The following is a 16,990-nucleotide window of genomic DNA, read 5'->3' on the forward strand; positions in this document are numbered from 1 at the left end:
AGTTGAGGGGCAGGGTCCCAGCTGGGTCAGCAGGGCAGAGCAGCAGAGCTCACCAGGCCAATCAGGTTCAGATTTGGCCGGAAACGGGGTGGGCTTAACATAGGAAAGATGGTGCCCACCTGCTGGCTGCACCAGAGGACCCCTCACCACAAAATTGCCGACTGTCCTCTAGTCCACCTGAAGCCATACACCTCAGTCTGTCCCCTGTATGAGGCCCCTCACCCCAGTCACTGTCTCCGCTGGAGCTCAAGGTGAGTGCCTGCGAGTCTGTGCACAGGTCGTTTAATAAGAGGACGTCTGGGTTTCCTGCAGCCTTCCATCCCACCTGAACGGTCGGAATCCCCACTGTTTTTCACAGCCAGATATTGTGGGGGCTCCTCTTCCTGGCCCCAGTACTCCGGGCTGGGGAGCCTGGTGTAGGGGGCTCCTCCAGGGGTAACCTCCACAGCTGGTATCTCTCTCCTGATTCTCAACCACCAAATGGAGGTTTAGGGCCCGTTCCATTTCTCTGCCCTTCCTACCAGTCTCCACGTGGCTTCTTTATATTTTTAGTTATAGGACTTCTGTTCTACTACCGTGTTTCCCCGAAAATAAGACCTAGCCAGACCATCAGCTCTAATGTATCTTTTGGAGCAAAAATTAATATAAGACTTGGTCTTACATTATGTTAGACAAGACCTCGTCTTATAGTAAAATAAAATCGGGTCTTACATTAATTTTTGCTCCAAAAAACGTGTTACAGCTGATGGTCCGGCTAGGTCTTATTTTCGGGGAAACACGGTAGACTTCAGATGGTTCTTCAGGATGACTGTTCTGTAATTTGATTGTAATTTTAACACGTTGCGTACGGCGGGGTTTAAATCCCTCGTGAAGATTCTCGTGATCCGTATGCAACGTGTTAATATGTTCACTGAAGGATGCAGGCAGTGTTTATCTACTCCACCATCTTGGATCTCTACTTTTTGGAAGTTCTAAGTGTTAGAACCTGATCTTGCCCCTTTTGTGGCATAAGAAATATGTGTATCTGTTGTCCCAGCCTTTTCCATATGGAATGGCTTCACTTCTTCATCAGATAGTTTTCTGTTCCTGCCAACGGAATTTTCTTCATTGAGTCTTATAATCTGCATTTGACCTCCAAACTATAGGTATTCTTCCTCCCGTGCTGACTGTACATTTCTTTTAATGCTGATTAATACTAAAGCAGCTGATTTTATGGCACTTATAGTTTAATTTTGTATTTTTTAAATCATCATTCAAACAAGAATACCCAGAACTTTCTTTATCTTAAGCTGGTAATAGTCACAGCCATTAACAAAAGTGGGCTACCTTAAAAACTCACACTAGTTATAGACTGAATAAGGACTATTGTCTTCTTGAGTCTTTTTTTAAATAAAGAGCAAATTACTTACTCTTGGGTTACTGAACGTACTCATAGATTATCAATTCAGCTTTCTCCATAGGCTGTGTCATCAGAGCCTCTTATATGTTCAGAACCTCTTTTAAAAGATACTTGAACTATGTCTATCACCTGATATTAGACATTTACCAGAATACACAAAGATTTAAATTAGAGCATGATCTATGAAATCTCAGATGACTTAGATGCCCAGGGGGCTTTCAAAGTACCTTGGGATTCTTCACAATCAGGTATATACTAGGTGAAAATCGATCTAGAAAAAGTTTCAAGTGTAATGAAATTAATAAGAATTCATGTTAGGACACATCTGACAATTTATTTATAGTCAATCAACCATGCACACGGAGTGCTACTAGTTAGAAGGAAAAGTCTTCAACCTTAAGACCTACCAACATCAGGATACAAAGGAAGAACAACACCCCCGAGTCCATAAATGACCATATTTAACACCTCTCAAAGACTTTGTATAGATCGGGCAGGTTAGCAAGCTGCAGGATATTTCCATCTTCTGTGAAATGTTTAGGAGGCAGAAGGTGTGAGCGGAAGGCTTTGTAGATAATGTGTTCCACAGTCCACTTCCAGGGGCTTGGAGTGGGGCCAGGCACTTCACTCTGGAAAAGACATGTTTCATGTCATAAGCCTCCCCGTTTGCATCCCGACGTACACTGGCTTCCTGGCTGACATGCACTGGGCCGGGAAAGTCTCAGTAGCTTATAATGGGCTGTGTTACCTAATGCTTGTGAAGCATCCTTTCTGGGCCAGCCTCACAGGGATCCTGTAGGCCTGGACACGAGAAGAGATGGGGGCAAAGAAGCCACAGCTCTCATGATACTTTCTTCCCTGGAACCTGTGTTTCCATTCAGGGAGAATGTGTTTATTGTGGCAGGATCTAACTATGTGTTTACTGTGTCTGATCTTGACTATAATGTTTGGACAGCAATAATAGGAAGTAAATTTCTAATTCATTGCAAAATTTGGGGATCTTAATATAGCTGTTTTCCAAAAAGCGCCACAGGTAAGAAATGAAAATAAAAATAACGAGGATTGTTGTGATTCACCCTTCCTCTCCTACAGTTGAGCCTTCTCTGTCTCATGTACAAAAAGATGTTCTTTCTCATTCATCCTTTCCTTGAAGTAAATTGTTCCAATCAAATGAGGTACTCAGCACAGTTTGAGTGTGCTACCTTACATCCTCCCCTGGAATGAGATATTCCCTAGGGGCTTTGGCCAGTAGGACCTGGGACTGAATCTGCTCCAACACCTACAGGCTCTGGGGACCCCTGAGTATACCAACTGTCCCTTAGTTTCGTCACCTATGAAACTGGAGCTTATCACTTCACCTCAGAGGATGACTGTAAGTAATCACCAAGGTTACTTATGCATGGCAAGGTGCCACCCTTTGATTCTTAGACTATTTCAATCCCCAATGCCTCCACCCAACGAAACCATCCAAAATAGTTGTTGATTGAAAAGCACTGTCATCTAATCGGAAAAAGTGACATGGAAACCTGAGGAACCTAGGCCCTTTTTGTGTCAAGTGGACCTTCCTTAAGAAGAGCTGGGGATCTCTCAGTACAGCCTTGTTTTCCTGGCAAAGCAGTGGTCAAATGTAGACTATGGCAAAAGCTGAAAGAGCCTGGGGAGGCTGGCCCAGAATCTGAAGACTGTGGCTACACTTAGGACTAACACTGGGAGATACGGACCCCTTGGCCCTGGACAGTCTGAACTCAGCCTCCCACCTCTCACTGTGATGGCTGTGTTTTTACATTTGACAATGAGATCACTCTGGAGGTCCCTCCAGTAGAAGAAAATAAAAATCATGAATAAAAGCTGACCATTGCATTTAACCCTTATGGACAATGAAATCCTAGGAATTTAGAGATGAGCATGTTTCATCTCCTAATGGTTGTGTGAGGGCCCATCCCAGTCCTGGGGTGCCAGCGTGCATCACCACAGTACCTGCTGGCCTGAAAGGGTCGACTCCTCAGATACATACTGCTTCCGGATGGAGTAAAACATAGCACATTCTTTACTGAGGCTTTCAAAACATTCCTTTTCTTCATCCCAGTTCACCTGGTCCAAAGAGAATTCAATACCTCAACACAAGCATGTGCTTTAAACACACCTGATTTCTAAATGGAGATCACAGATGACTTTAAACCTAAATGTGACCTTTTAGGCATTAAAGCTGTAAATTGGAACCGCTGAGTATCACTGGGGTAGATGGGGGTACAAGAGGGCCTTTAGCTATTTTACCCTTTTCATCTTTATTACTCCAAACGAAGGCAGGGCCCAGTGCCCTCCTCCTAGCACACACCCACATACCCACCTACTTAGTACGGGTTTGATCACTTGCCTCAGTGGCTAGTCGAAGAATGAAGATCGGCAGACCCTCCAATGGGGGCACGTAGTTGTCGATCAGAAGGGGCAAGCCAATCAGGTTCCCTTCCTGTTTGTAGGAAGAAAGGCCAGGACAGGGGGCCAAGAAATAATACTATTACAGTTTAGTTTAAACAAATTCCATTTCCCCAGAGCTTCCTCCAGGTCTTCTCCTCGTACGTATCATTCTGGTGGGCAGGTGCTTGGCTGGGCTGGGCAAGGGGGGCAATTAAGAGCCAAGCACCTGCAAGAGCTTTTTGTCCCGACATGTAACAGAACAACCTCTTCTTTGATCTGCTCACCAACCAATGGTCTTACTGAGAAGGAAAGCCCCGAAGTGAAGGGGTAAGAGGAAGAAACAGGAGAACCAGGGACGCAGCATGAACTCATTCACTGGCTTGCAGGGACTGGGGCATTCAGCTGTTCTTTGTGTCTGGGTCCTTCACCCTGGGAACAGCAATGGGCACGATGGATGATAAAACTGTAGGGTAGCCTAGAAATGCAAATGCCGAGTCTCCTGATCTTGGACCAACTACAGAATTTGATTCTGAAGGATACAACAGGCATAAAAATGGCTGTCACACACCTCGTCAATTTCCAAAGAGAAATAGTCTGCAAGCATCTCAGTCTTCTTTTTCAGAAACTCAACAATGTATTCGGCAAGTCCTTCTTTGGGACCATCTTCCTCTGTCCAGCCACTCTCGGGACTATCTAAAGCGAGCATGGCGAGGTCAAAGAGTGGTGCTGGCTCCTGGGAAGGAGCAAGAACGTTAAAGAGCAAGCATTAACAGGGCCTCCAAAGAAGCCCACATTTTCCCTCAAAACCACTATTAGAAGAGTCACAAAACCATGGTCCCAATTGGAGGTGAGAACCCACAGATCTAACACTCATTCCCTAAGAAAACAACAAAATCCACAACAAAACCCCTTGTTCCTCACCAATGGCCATTTCAACAGAGGCTGTGCCAGACAAATCGCCTGCTGAGCAGGTAGGAAGGGTGAGGCTGTGAGGAGGCACTTCCCTATTGTGTAGTTTTAAAGATTCCACTTCCTTCTTTCTAGAAAATCACTAGGCAGATCAAGACCATTCATTTCTTTCTACTGCCTTACCATAACCAAAGCAAGGGGGAAGGTGAATAAGTTAAATGATATTTTAGATAAATCATCTTACTAAGGAAGAACACTGAAAGCGATTGTTAAAAATAAGATGGCTAAATTTTCTTCCATTTTTCCTTTTCTGATCTCGTTACTGTGGTCATACATTTTCCCTTTACATGTTCTAAACCCACAGTGCACTGTTCTTATTTTTTCATAATCCTAGAGGACTCAATCAAAAGGACTTAACAATCCTAAATGTTTATACACTCAATAAACAGAGCTTTAAAAACATGAAGGATAAAACTAATAGATAGAACTGCAAAGAGAAATAGACAAATTCACAATTACAGCTGGAGGTTTTAATACCCCTTTCTCAATAACTGACAGAACAAGTAGACAGAAAACCAGGATATAGACAATTTAAGTTTCACTATCAACTTGATACACTTGCCATTTATACAACATTCTACTCAAGACCAGAATACAAACTCTTTTCAAGTGCACATGGAACATTTACCAACATAGACCATATTTTGGGCCATAAAACATGTCAGTAAGTGTAAAAGGATTCAAGTATGGTTTCTGACCAAAATGGAATTAAATTAAAATAATCAGTCTCTGGAAAATTCCCAAGTAGAAACTAAATAACATGCTTCTGAATAACCTGAGGGTCAAAGAAGAAATCAAGAGAAATCAGAAAGTATTTTGATCTGAATGAAAATGAAAGAAACATCAAAATTTGTGGGAAGCTGCTAAAGCAGTACTTAAGGGAAATTTATAGCACTTAACACCTATCTTAGAAAAAAGATCTCAAATGAGTGACCCCAGCTTCCACCTTAAGAAATGTGAAACAGAAGAGCAAATTAAACCTAAAATAAGAAGAAAGGAAAAAATCAGAGCAGATATCAATGACAGAAAAATTGAGAAAAATCAATGAAACCAAAAGTCAGAGTTGGTTTGAGATAAATAAAATTAATAAACCTTTAGCCAGATTGATCACCTAAAAGGAGGATATAAATTATCAACAGTAGGAATGAGGGGGCCGGCCCGGTGGCTCAGGCGGTTAGAGCTCCGTGCTCCTAACTCCGAAGGCTGCCGGTTCGATTCCCACATGGCCCAGTGGGCTCTCAACCACAAGGTTGCCAGTTCGATTCCTTGACTCCCACAAGGGATGGTGGGTTCTACCCCCTGCAACTAAGATTGAACACAGCACCTTGAGCTGAGCTGCCGCTCCCGGATGGCTCAGTTGGTTGGAACGCATCCTCTCAACCACAAGGTTGATGACTCCCGGAAGGGATGGTGGGCTGCACCCCGTGCAACTAGCAATGGCAACTGGACCTGGAGCTGAGCTGTGCCCTCCACAACTAAGACTGACAGGACAACAACTTGAAGCTGAACGGCACCCTCCACAACTAAGATTGAAAGGACAACAACTTGACTTGGAAAAAAGTCCTGGAAGTACACACTGTTCCCCAATAAAAGTCCTGTTCCCTTTCCCCAATAAAATCTTAAAAAAAAAAAAAAAAGTAGGAATGAGGGAGGTCACGTCATTACAGATCTACAGACATTAAAATAATAATAAAAAATATTATGAACAACCTCATGCCAATAAACTCAAAAATTTAAATGGACAAATTCCTTGAAAAAAAAACACAAAGTACCAAGGCTCATTTAAGAAGAAAAAGTTCATCTGAATAGCTCTCTCTATGAAATAAATTGAATTTTTAGTTAAAAACCTTCCTCTGAGGAAATCTCCAGACCCAGATGGCTTCACTGGTGAATTCCACCAAACAGTAAAGGAATAAACACCAATTGTACACAAAGTCCTTCAGAAGATGGAAAAGGAGAGGATACTTCCCAACTCATTCTATGAGACCCAATTACCCTGACACCAAAACCAGACAAAGATATTACAAGGAAATTACAAACCAATACCATTCATGAACACAGATGTAAGAATTGTAAACAAAATTTTAGCAAATCAATTCCAATAATAAATAACAAGGATAATACACTGGCTACAAGTAGGGTTCATCCCAGGAATGCATGACTGGTTTAATATATGAAAATCAATGTAATTAATTTCCTATATTAACAAACTAGGGGAAAAAAAACTATACAGTTATCTTAACAGATACAAGAAAAAGTACTCGAAAAAATTCAACATCATTCCTGAATAAAAACTCTGAGCAACCAAGGAAGAGAAGGGAACTTCCTCAACCTTATAAGGGGCATCTACAAAACTACCTACAGCGGAACAACTGAATGCTTTTCCCCTACAACAGGAACAAGACAAGGATTTCCGTTCTCACCTCTTCTATTCAATATTGTACTAAGATTCTAACCAGTGCAATCAGGCAAGAGAAACAAAAGGCATCCAGCCCAGACAGGAAGAAATAAAACTGTCTTTATTCAGACACTATGATCTACGTAGAAAATCTGATGGAATCTTATCTTATTACAACTAATGAGTGAGTTTAACAAGTTTGCAAGATACATGACCAATGTACAAAAACACTTGTATTTCTACATACTTACAATAAACAATTGGAATTTTTTTTAAAACGTCATCTACAATAGCATCAAATAATGTGAAACACTAAAGGATAAATCTAACAACAGATTTTTCTCCCCAAATTGATCTATAGATTAAACACAATCCCAATAAAAATTCCAAAAGGCTTTTTTATGGAGTGTGTCCATGTAAAAAGAAGATATGAAATTACACAGATATGTAGTGTGATTTTAACTCTAAATTAAAATTAGGCAATGAAAAAGTTTTGGAAAAAATGGACTAAAATTCTTGGTTGGGGTTGTGTTTAAGTCATGGGCTTTAGAGAACATTTATTTCTATTAATATTTTTATCTCTACCAGTTTTCTTAAATAGATAAATTAATTTCCATAATAATAAAAAGCATTGTTTAAGTTGGCTACCAAATGACAGTTCTGCTTTGTATAAAACTATTATAATTAAAGATACCTCCATATGTAAATCATATAATACAGAAACTATCCTACGCATATTTAGAAAAATTTAATATACTACAAATAAGAGATCAGGGTAAAGCTATTAATTTCAGAAATAACCAGTTGTTGAAGTTTCAGAAACGAGAGGCAGAAAATAAACTTACCGATAACCTCAGAACACCAAAGTTGGCAAAATCATAAATGAGTATCTGGTAGAACAGTTCTTCACTGAAAATACAAATGAAATGATTTTAAGGAAAAGCTGAATCCCTGCGTGAGAGCCAAACCGTAGGGACAAAGGGGAGAACTACCCCTGAAACTGGATGGGACACAGATGGTTCTGCCTTGCTGTGGAAGCTGTTTAACAGGCTACCAAGATCTCCTTTTCCTCCACAGAGCGAGGATTCTAATGCGCTGCAGCCAGGGCTCTGGCCGGCCTCTACGCACAGGCTCAAGCACTGCGACCGAGTCCGGCTGGTTCTCACCCACGCTCTGGTGCTATGCAAGGTTTTGACACCTGCAATGAAACTGACAGAGTTTCTGTTTGCTCGCCTTTTTCCCACTTATAAAGAATCCTATAAATCATATTCTTTTATATCTCACCATTAAAAATATTAGGTTGGTGCAAAAGTAATTGCGGTTTAAAAGGTTAAAAATTGCAAAAACTGCAATTACTTTTGCACAACCTAATACTATGGAATGTATAGGAGAGCACAGAGACTTTCTAAACAATCAGGGGTGGACATAAGGCAGAATTAGCCTATGCTGGTATATGCTTTAGGACGATGCACTGGCTGGCAACATTTCAAAAGCAGCTTTGAGGTTGTGACAACATGGAGGGACCTAGAGGGTATTATGCTGAGTAAAAAAATCAGAGAAAGATAAATACCATTACAAATTTATTTATTTGTGGAATCTAAAGAACAAAATAAACAAACAAAACAGACACGGACTCATAGATACAGAGAACTGATGGTTGCCAGATGGGAAAGGGGTTGGGGATTGGATGGAAAAGGTGAAGGGATTAAGAAGTACAAAATGGTAGTTACAAAACAGTCATGGAGATATAAAGCATAGCGTAAGGAATTTAGTCAATAATGTTGTAATAATTATTTATGGTGCCAGGTGGGTACTGGGGGGGATGACTTTTTAAATTATATAAATGTTTAACCACTATGCTGTACATCTGAAACTAATCTAAAATAATATTGAATGCCAACTATAATTGAAAATAAGATTAAATCACATCCCCTCAAAACAAAACAAAAAAGCTGTGAAGTATACAATGAACTACTTACAAAAATATAGAATTGAAATAAATGGTACTTCATAGTTCTGAATGCAATTTGAACCATATAGGTCTTGTTAAAGACTTCTTTTCATTTTATCAGAACAGATGAAGCATCTGCTATGCCTGCATTACAGTGGGGAAACTGAGGCTCCCAGTGAGTTATAGTTAGTAAAGTGGGAAAGGAAAGAGTTGGCTCTAGACATTGCACTCAGAACCTGGTTCTTTCTCTGTGTTGACCTTCTCACTGGGAAACCGTTCACATTTATTAATAGCTGAAATTCTGAGACTGGCCTGGATTCACATCTGACATGAAAAAACCTGGACAAAGCTGTGATTCAGAGGCTTGGAAATCATGCACTTAGATATGCTGGAAAAGAAATAAGAGTCAGCTCACTGTGGAAGCCTGAGGATTCTCAAAGACAATGGACTCTGAACAGAGCTGCACCAAAAGGGTTTCCAAGCTCAGGAGGAATGAGTTCCAAATATCCAAGGAGGCATGTGTGCTAACAGTAAACTGCTGAACCGGGGCAGTTTCTAGGTCAGGGAGCGCAAACAGGTTTTTCTTCCGTGTGCCAACTGCAAGCAACATACAGCGGCTGCCCCACTTGCAGGGCCAAGCAGCACTGTGGGGGCCACAGAAGCGCTTAGTGGGGAAAAGTAGATGGAAGGTGGCGTCACCCTCCCGTCTACTACCGACTAAAGAACATATTTAATACTGGTTCTTGACTCAACAGGAGTCATCCACCAACGTCCCTGGAAACAATCAACAGAAATGGCACGGCTGGGATCACCCTTCCTGTGCTCATCAACCCCACTGGCTTGTTTGGTGGCTGGAGTAAGCCTTCGCCACATTCCCAAAGCTGGGAGGCAAGGAGGCATCAGGACCTCTTTCTCTTGCATCCCCACCGTACCCTGCAGTACACAGCAGATGCTACAATGCTCTATGAGCACTAAGCCCTCAACACCTGGTTCACAGCAGCCAACAGTCACTGAACATGAAGCACTAGGCTTCTCAGGGTATTTCTTATCCTCACAAAAGTCTGCACATTTATCCCAATTTACAGATGAAAATTCTGAGATGCAGTTTTGGAAAGGAACTTGTCCGCGGTCACATCAATGGTCAATGGCTGAACCTGGATTTGAGACTACGTGTGTTGGACTCCGAAGCCTGGGCCCTTTCCAACTGCACCAGGCTGTTCTCCCCGGTTTTGGGGCCTGTGCCTCCAAGACCACTTGTCTGGCGGCCCTGCTGTTTTCACACACTCTCTGACTTACCTAAGTTTGGTGGTGTTGAGCAGGTATAACTTGGTCTGGTGCTGTGCCAGGGCCCACTGAGGATTCACACAGCCCACAAAGGAGTGGTTATGCAGCATCTCCCGCAGAGCTGGAAAACAAAAACAGGTAAGTGATGGCATCCCACCAACACCTCTCTGCAGCCCAAAGCACCAAGCATCATAGGTAGAGACAACAAACAAGCAAAGGTGCTGAGCCGAACTTCTTGAGGAAAACAAATGAGGAATAAAGCATAACTAATCTTTCATAATTCAGCAAGGAATTACCAAAGAGTCAAGAATACTCAAAGTCCACAATCTAAGGCAAAGCAGGAAGCCAGAGAAGTAAGGAGAGCTCTGAAGCCAGCTTTATCCAGATGCTAAGGGAACCTCAGGAATCATGAACTTTAGTTTCTGCAGGCTCTCAGGTGTGGAGAAAAAAAACAACAGAAGCCTAGAAATGGTTTGAAATGGGGAGTCAAACAGACTACTTCCCCAGCACATGAAGCTGAGACCCCAAGGACTCCCTCAGTGTGAAAGGAAAGAACTACTAACATGTCCCACGTCCCTGCCCCTCAAAGGTCAGTGCCCACCAGCCTCCAGCCTTAGTGCTGGGAGTAAAGAAAAAATTATCCCCCTGAGAATCTGTAACCATCAGCTGGTCCTCACGTGCTTCTGCAGCCAGGATTCACACTAAGCGGGCTGCCTGGAATCCTTAAGTGCAGATTTTAGTTTAAACTGATTCCAGGCTGACTGTTCCTCCAGGTCCCTGACAGAATCAAATGCAAATTCTCTGGAGAAATTCATCTTCAATCCAGGCTTCAAATAATTCTTCACAGATACAGTACCAGGAAGTAGCAGTCAACAATTAGAAAACACACAAAGAAACCAGGCACCAAGAATTCGAGTATAGAAGAAAGCACAGAACCGTATCTGCAAAGGTTTCAGAGACTGGAAATATCAGCAAAGAAGATAAAGTATGTTCAGTATGTTTAAGAAGTATTAAAACAGTTAGTAGCAGGAGACTATCAAAAATGATCAAGATTTCCAAAAGAACCAAGTAAAACTTCTAAAATTGAAAAATATAAGAATTGAAATTAAAAATCAAGACAGACTTAACAACAGGTTAGACAAAGCTGGCGAGGTAATTAACTGGAAGGTGGATCTAAAGAAATTATCCAGAACGCAGCACAGAGACAAAGATGGAAAAGAGAGGTAATAAAAGACACCGAGCCTCAGCTCCAAAGCCCAGCAAAATCCACACCTGACACAGAGATATTGTAGGACCCTAAAGAAAAGAGATCTTAAAAGCACTCAGAGACGAGAGAGAGATTACCCACAAGGTAATAAACTATAAGACTGAAAGCTGAACTTTCAATAGCAACAGTAGAAGCTGAAAACTGATAGAATAACACCTCAAGAAAAAATAATTGCCAATCTGACATACTAAACCCAACCAAAAAAGTTTTCAAAATAAGGATGACAAAGCAAAACTCAGTTTGCCACCCAATCCCCAGTGAAGGATGTACTTAGGGCAGACCATGAAAGGTCAGAGGGAAAGAATGTATGAGCAAATAATATTCGCTGAATCCAAACAACCTGCCAGGAACAATGTCTTATAGAACGGTGAGATCCTCTCATGAAAACTGCGACTGATGCCACACACCACAGATGAATTCCAGGGGAACAGAGATTCAAGTGCAAGCATTTTAGGAGACAATGTAAGAGCATATATTAAATTATCTTAGAGAGAGAAGAATTTCCTAAATAAGATAAAAGAGCCAGTCTATAAAGAACAATTCATAAAATCTGCCTACATTAAATCTAAAAATTTCTGTTCATAAAACCAGTGTTTATAAAAAATAATAAAAAAATACCAGATGAGCCCTAAATTGGGAGAAGATATTTCCATGTACCTGATTACTATTCAGAATATATAAAGAACTCTGAAAATCAGTTAGAAAAAAAACAAAAACCCAACAGAAAAAAATGGGCAAAAAACCTGAAAGAGTACTTAATAGAAGAGGAAATACACTGACTCAACTTTATCCGTAACCAGAGAAACACAAATAAAAACCACCATCAGATTTCATTTCACAAACACCAAACTGGTAAAAAATCTGACCATATCAAACACTGGAGAAAGAGTGGAGCAAATGCAACTTCTTCACATTGTTGGTGGGACTGTACATGTATCTGAACCGTTTGCAAAATGCTTTGTCATTTTATGACCCAACAGTAACTCTCCTAACTGTGTACCCTGTGGCAGAGTTTCCCAGCCAGCGGGCCAAGCTCTTGATCCTGTCACAGGTGGGAAAATGGATGGGCTGTGAGAGGCAGGGATGAGGCCATGAGTCTTCCAAATGTCCCTCAACAGCAGAATGAACATGCAATGTGGTCATGAAGTAGAATCTATCACACAGAAAAGATGGATGCCATTTTAGGAATGTATAAAGAGGGTGCCAAAAAAATGTATACATATTTTAAGAAAGGAAAACTGTATTACCGTTGTAATACTCAATATATACTGTTAACAAAAGATGAATACAAATCACATTTGACTTTTGCAATTGCAAGAGGTGCTCAAAGTGGTTACCATCAACATCCAGACACTTCTGATCACGGAGAACTACTGCTTGAGCAACGTTGACCTAAGTGTCCACTTGTATCCATTTTTTTGGCACCCCTGGTAAATATATCTCAGAAAAACACAGTATAATTCCATTTATGTAAAATTTAAGACTTGTAAAACTAAACAAGTTTTTTAGGGCTACAAGTATGGGTGGTTAAACTACAACAAAAAGAAAGGAAATAATAATCACAAAATTTAGGGTCTAGTTACCCTGAAGGGAGAAGGGAAGGGGATGGGAAAGGCAACCGGACCTAAAAGCTTCAAAGGTGATGGTGCTGTTTTAGCACATGTCCTTCGTTTCCTTCTGTAGATCCTACATGTACTTGATAAATATGATTTTCATTTACTGATATATCGTATATACTTGTGTGTGTGTGTGTGTCTTAATGAAAGAAGTAAAAACATTACCACCATTAAGGGGGCTGGGGGACGAGGCGCTGGAGACAACAGGGTAGGGGTCGTGGGGGCAGCAACAAGCCTGCACATCACGTTTTTATTATACTTTTTTTAAAGCTTGGGCATCACAAGTGAATTCTCATTGTTACATAAGTTCTGCAACACTCCCTGCTCCCCCCCATAAGAAGCAGCTTATTTTCTTCAGTTTTAGAGTAAGTGTTCCCCTCTGTTCCCACTGGAAACTCAATGTCTCAGCAGGATGTTCTGTGTAGGCGGAAAATGATTATTTTAAAAGCTGGAGAACATCAAATAATCTTGAATAATGAGGCACTGGAGGAAAGAGAAGCAGTGTAATCCACTAAGAAGGGTCAGAGATTTTTCCACAGATTTGTCATGGAACGTTTGCGGCATCCGCAGCTACTGAAGTGTAGCCGGCGAGTGGGGGTGGGGGCGGCTGCTCCTGGGCACAGGGCTTCCCGAGCTGCAGCCAATCAACAGAGAAGACCAGCTACGAGGACGTGGACCTCTTCAGGACCTCTTATCAGACCTGTATTTCATTCCTCTCCTAAAGACCCCACAGCACCAGAAATTTGTGGGCCTTTCCCTACCATTCTGTCAGCGGCAAAATGGGACAAAGTTCTGTGCTTCAAAGCCAAACTGCACATCTGTGTTCACAAGGAGGCCTTGGGTCCCAGCAGTCTTTTCGGAGAAGCAGAAAGGAAAGGCAAACCCCAGGGAAGGGCAACCAGTCCCCTAGGTCCAGGCGACCTCCTGCAGAGAAGCCCTGGGTGCCAGTGAGATGGTCAGGAAGCCCCCAGGCAGATCTCACATGGGGCTCTGCTGAAGTGGCCTCTCTGTTACACAGCGTCTCTTATTCTGCCTGATGTTGCAGCCAGTTATTTATTCAACAGTCCCCACGACACTGTGCTATCTTCAAGGCAGGAGTCATGGGTCATTCATCTCACTCTCTGCCTCAGGGCTCGGCAGGGCACACTCTGTACCAAGAAGATACTTGACAAATGTTGGCTGAACTAATTTCACGTACCAGAGAAATTCATTTGGTGCCAGTATGGGTAAGAACATTTAGACGCAGGACTGTTTGCCAAAGACCAAGGCAATAAATTCAAATTGTGGATAAAATGCGAAGCACACTTTCACATTAAAATGGCAGCAAACAACTTAGGACATTTCTTGTCCTCACTCATGAATTTACAGATCAGAATTACGGGAGAAGCAATAAGTAAGTTATCCGTGATCCGAGATGAGCTTAATTCCATGGAACATTTGACTGGCTACTGGGCCAAAAATTCATCTCACTTGGGGCAGCTGGTTAACTCAGTTGGTTAGAGCGTGTGCTCTTAATAAGGTTGCCAGTTTGATTCCCACATAGGCCAGTGAGCTGCACCCTCCACAACTAGATTGAAGGACAATGACTTGACTTGGAGCTGATGGGTCCTGGAAAATACACGCTGTTACCCAATTAAAAAATGAAAAAAAAATCACCTTACTTGCTGACTGAATCTGTGCCCACCAGGAATGGGCAAACCCACCAGACTCAGGAGTTGTCTGAGTGTTCAACTTGGACTTCCCTTCAGAATAAATTCTAGGGCTTCACCCCCCAGGCTGCTCCTCTCAGTCATTTACTCAGCACTCTTTTAGCAAATACCTACGGAGTCCATATGCCAGGCACTCTGCCGGGCGCCAACGAGGCAGTGAGCTCAACAGACACGATCCCTGCATAGACAACACACTGATGAAATACAAATAAGTGCGACTAAGAATGTCACAGGGACAGTCTCTTCCTTCCTTCCTGGGCCAGCGGCACAGCTCTATGGGGGAGTAGCCAGGCTGTTGGTCTATCAAGGTGAGGGGCCGACCTCACCACTTCTGAGCTCCAGAGAAGTCCCTGTACAGCATTCAACTCAAAGACAAAGAGCTTCCCCTGCTGCGGGCTACGGGTGGAAACCAAATGCCAGCGGGCAGGACCCAAGGCAGAGGTCCCTCCCCGGAATGGAGGCCTGGAGTTTACAAAGCACGCACATGGTGTCTGAGGTGTCCATCACAAAGCCCAGGAAAGGCTGCCACCGTAGCATTTTACAGAGCAGGAAAATGGTGCCCCAAAAAGGTGAACAAATTCCCAACAAGCTAAGGAATGGTGCAGCTGGCAGGAGCTTCAGCAGACTTCGTCTGGATCCAAAGGAACTGCTCACTCCAGTCCACACGTCACACACAGCTACTCCCTTTGGAGACCCTACGGCAGCGTGCCTCAGTCTCAGGTCAGAGTCACAGGGCGTGCCTGTCCCACACAGCCAGCTGATGTGGTTTTGCATCTAAATACTGGGCTGCCTCGCTGCGTGCAGCTCATGCCAGTAACTACCCACCCTCAACAGGCATGTACCTGGGATGTTCCAACTAATCTGTCCTCTCCTCCATCTTCCACTCCATTTCCTCATCTTTAAAACACAGTTAACAGCATCTGCTTTCTCCCTTACCAGACTATTCTAGAATTAAACGAGATAACATGTATGAATATACAATTTTAGAACATTTAGATTCATCATCTTAGTCTCAGCCATGGATGCCAAACCTGATCAAACTTGACACAGGTTAAGTTTATAGTGCATTGAAAATAGTTTGCACCCATTCAGAAATGTATTGAAATTTTCACTTTAAAAACCCTGCTTTGCATGACAGCTACAAACCCTTAAAGAAAACTGAGTAAATTCCAAATCTGAGGGAGTCTGCCCATTAAAACTACTGCAAGGAAGACTGCTAAATAAATCAAGGAATAGCCCACCTTTCTTATATTATTTTAAATGGTTTTAAAAGCTCCCAGCTTGAAAGCCAGAAAGAGGGAAAGAGCAACCGGAACAAATCCTCATGGAAACAAAAATCAGAAGCCAACTGGCAGCTACTCCCACAACTGGCAGGGCCTTAGCCACAGGAAGTTTCTACCCTTCCCAAAGGTAGAGACTCCCTATATGTTCCCCCACATGCAGACAAAGGCCCGGAGTGCTAAGAAAAGAGAGAATGAACAAGAAAAGGCAAATTGAGGCCTTCCTGAATTCGTTCAAACAAGTGGTGACTGAGACAGAGAAAATGGAGAAGGCCACTGAGTCAGACCATCTGTTTTAGAAGAGTAAGGATTAGTGGGAAAGGTACTAAATTGCTCCTCAGCCCCCCATTTCCTTTAAAAGTTAATCCAAGCTGTCACATTTTGAGATACATTTCATAGCAGTGTTGAAATTTATTTTAATCAAGAACTGTGTTATAGATAAGAAGTGGGGACGCCCTTGCTAACTTGTGTGGACTCACGTGCAGAGCTGCCCTATGGGGCCTGGAGCAGTGATGTCCACACTTGGAGCCTTACTGGCTGACTCATGTGGGGTGAGGATTGTTGTTAGGGACGAGTGGCTGTTCTACATCCCCATCCCTGGGTGAGTTCATCCCCAGGAGGTAACTAGCTCTTTCAGTTAGTTTAGAAGAAACGGGGACCAAAATGGAGTCCTCCATTCAGGGACTCTGAAAAACTGTTTCT

General features: G+C 42.4%; 1 protein-coding gene across 3 annotated transcripts in view; it reads right to left on the reverse strand.

Annotated features, from left to right (window-relative positions):
• Positions 1–1,713: 1,713 nt before the first annotated feature.
• MLH1 (mutL homolog 1) overlaps positions 1,714–16,990 on the reverse strand; it is a 36,575-nt gene continuing 21,298 nt past the window's right edge. Inside the window, exons 14-19 of one of the 3 annotated variants that reach the window (XM_019727652.2) lie at positions 10,429–10,537; positions 8,027–8,090; positions 4,383–4,547; positions 3,774–3,866; positions 3,377–3,490; positions 1,714–2,028 (exon numbers count right to left, since the gene is read on the reverse strand). In XM_019727652.2, the coding sequence (XP_019583211.2) occupies positions 1,861–2,028; positions 3,377–3,490; positions 3,774–3,866; positions 4,383–4,547; positions 8,027–8,090; positions 10,429–10,537 (713 nt within the window). In that variant the 3' untranslated portion in view covers positions 1,714–1,860. The other 2 variants (XM_074312615.1, XM_074312616.1) reach the window with 2 other exon arrangements.

Source organism: Rhinolophus sinicus, linkage group LG10, assembly GCF_036562045.2.
Source record: "Rhinolophus sinicus isolate RSC01 linkage group LG10, ASM3656204v1, whole genome shotgun sequence".
Lineage (NCBI taxonomy): Eukaryota > Metazoa > Chordata > Mammalia > Chiroptera > Rhinolophidae > Rhinolophus > Rhinolophus sinicus.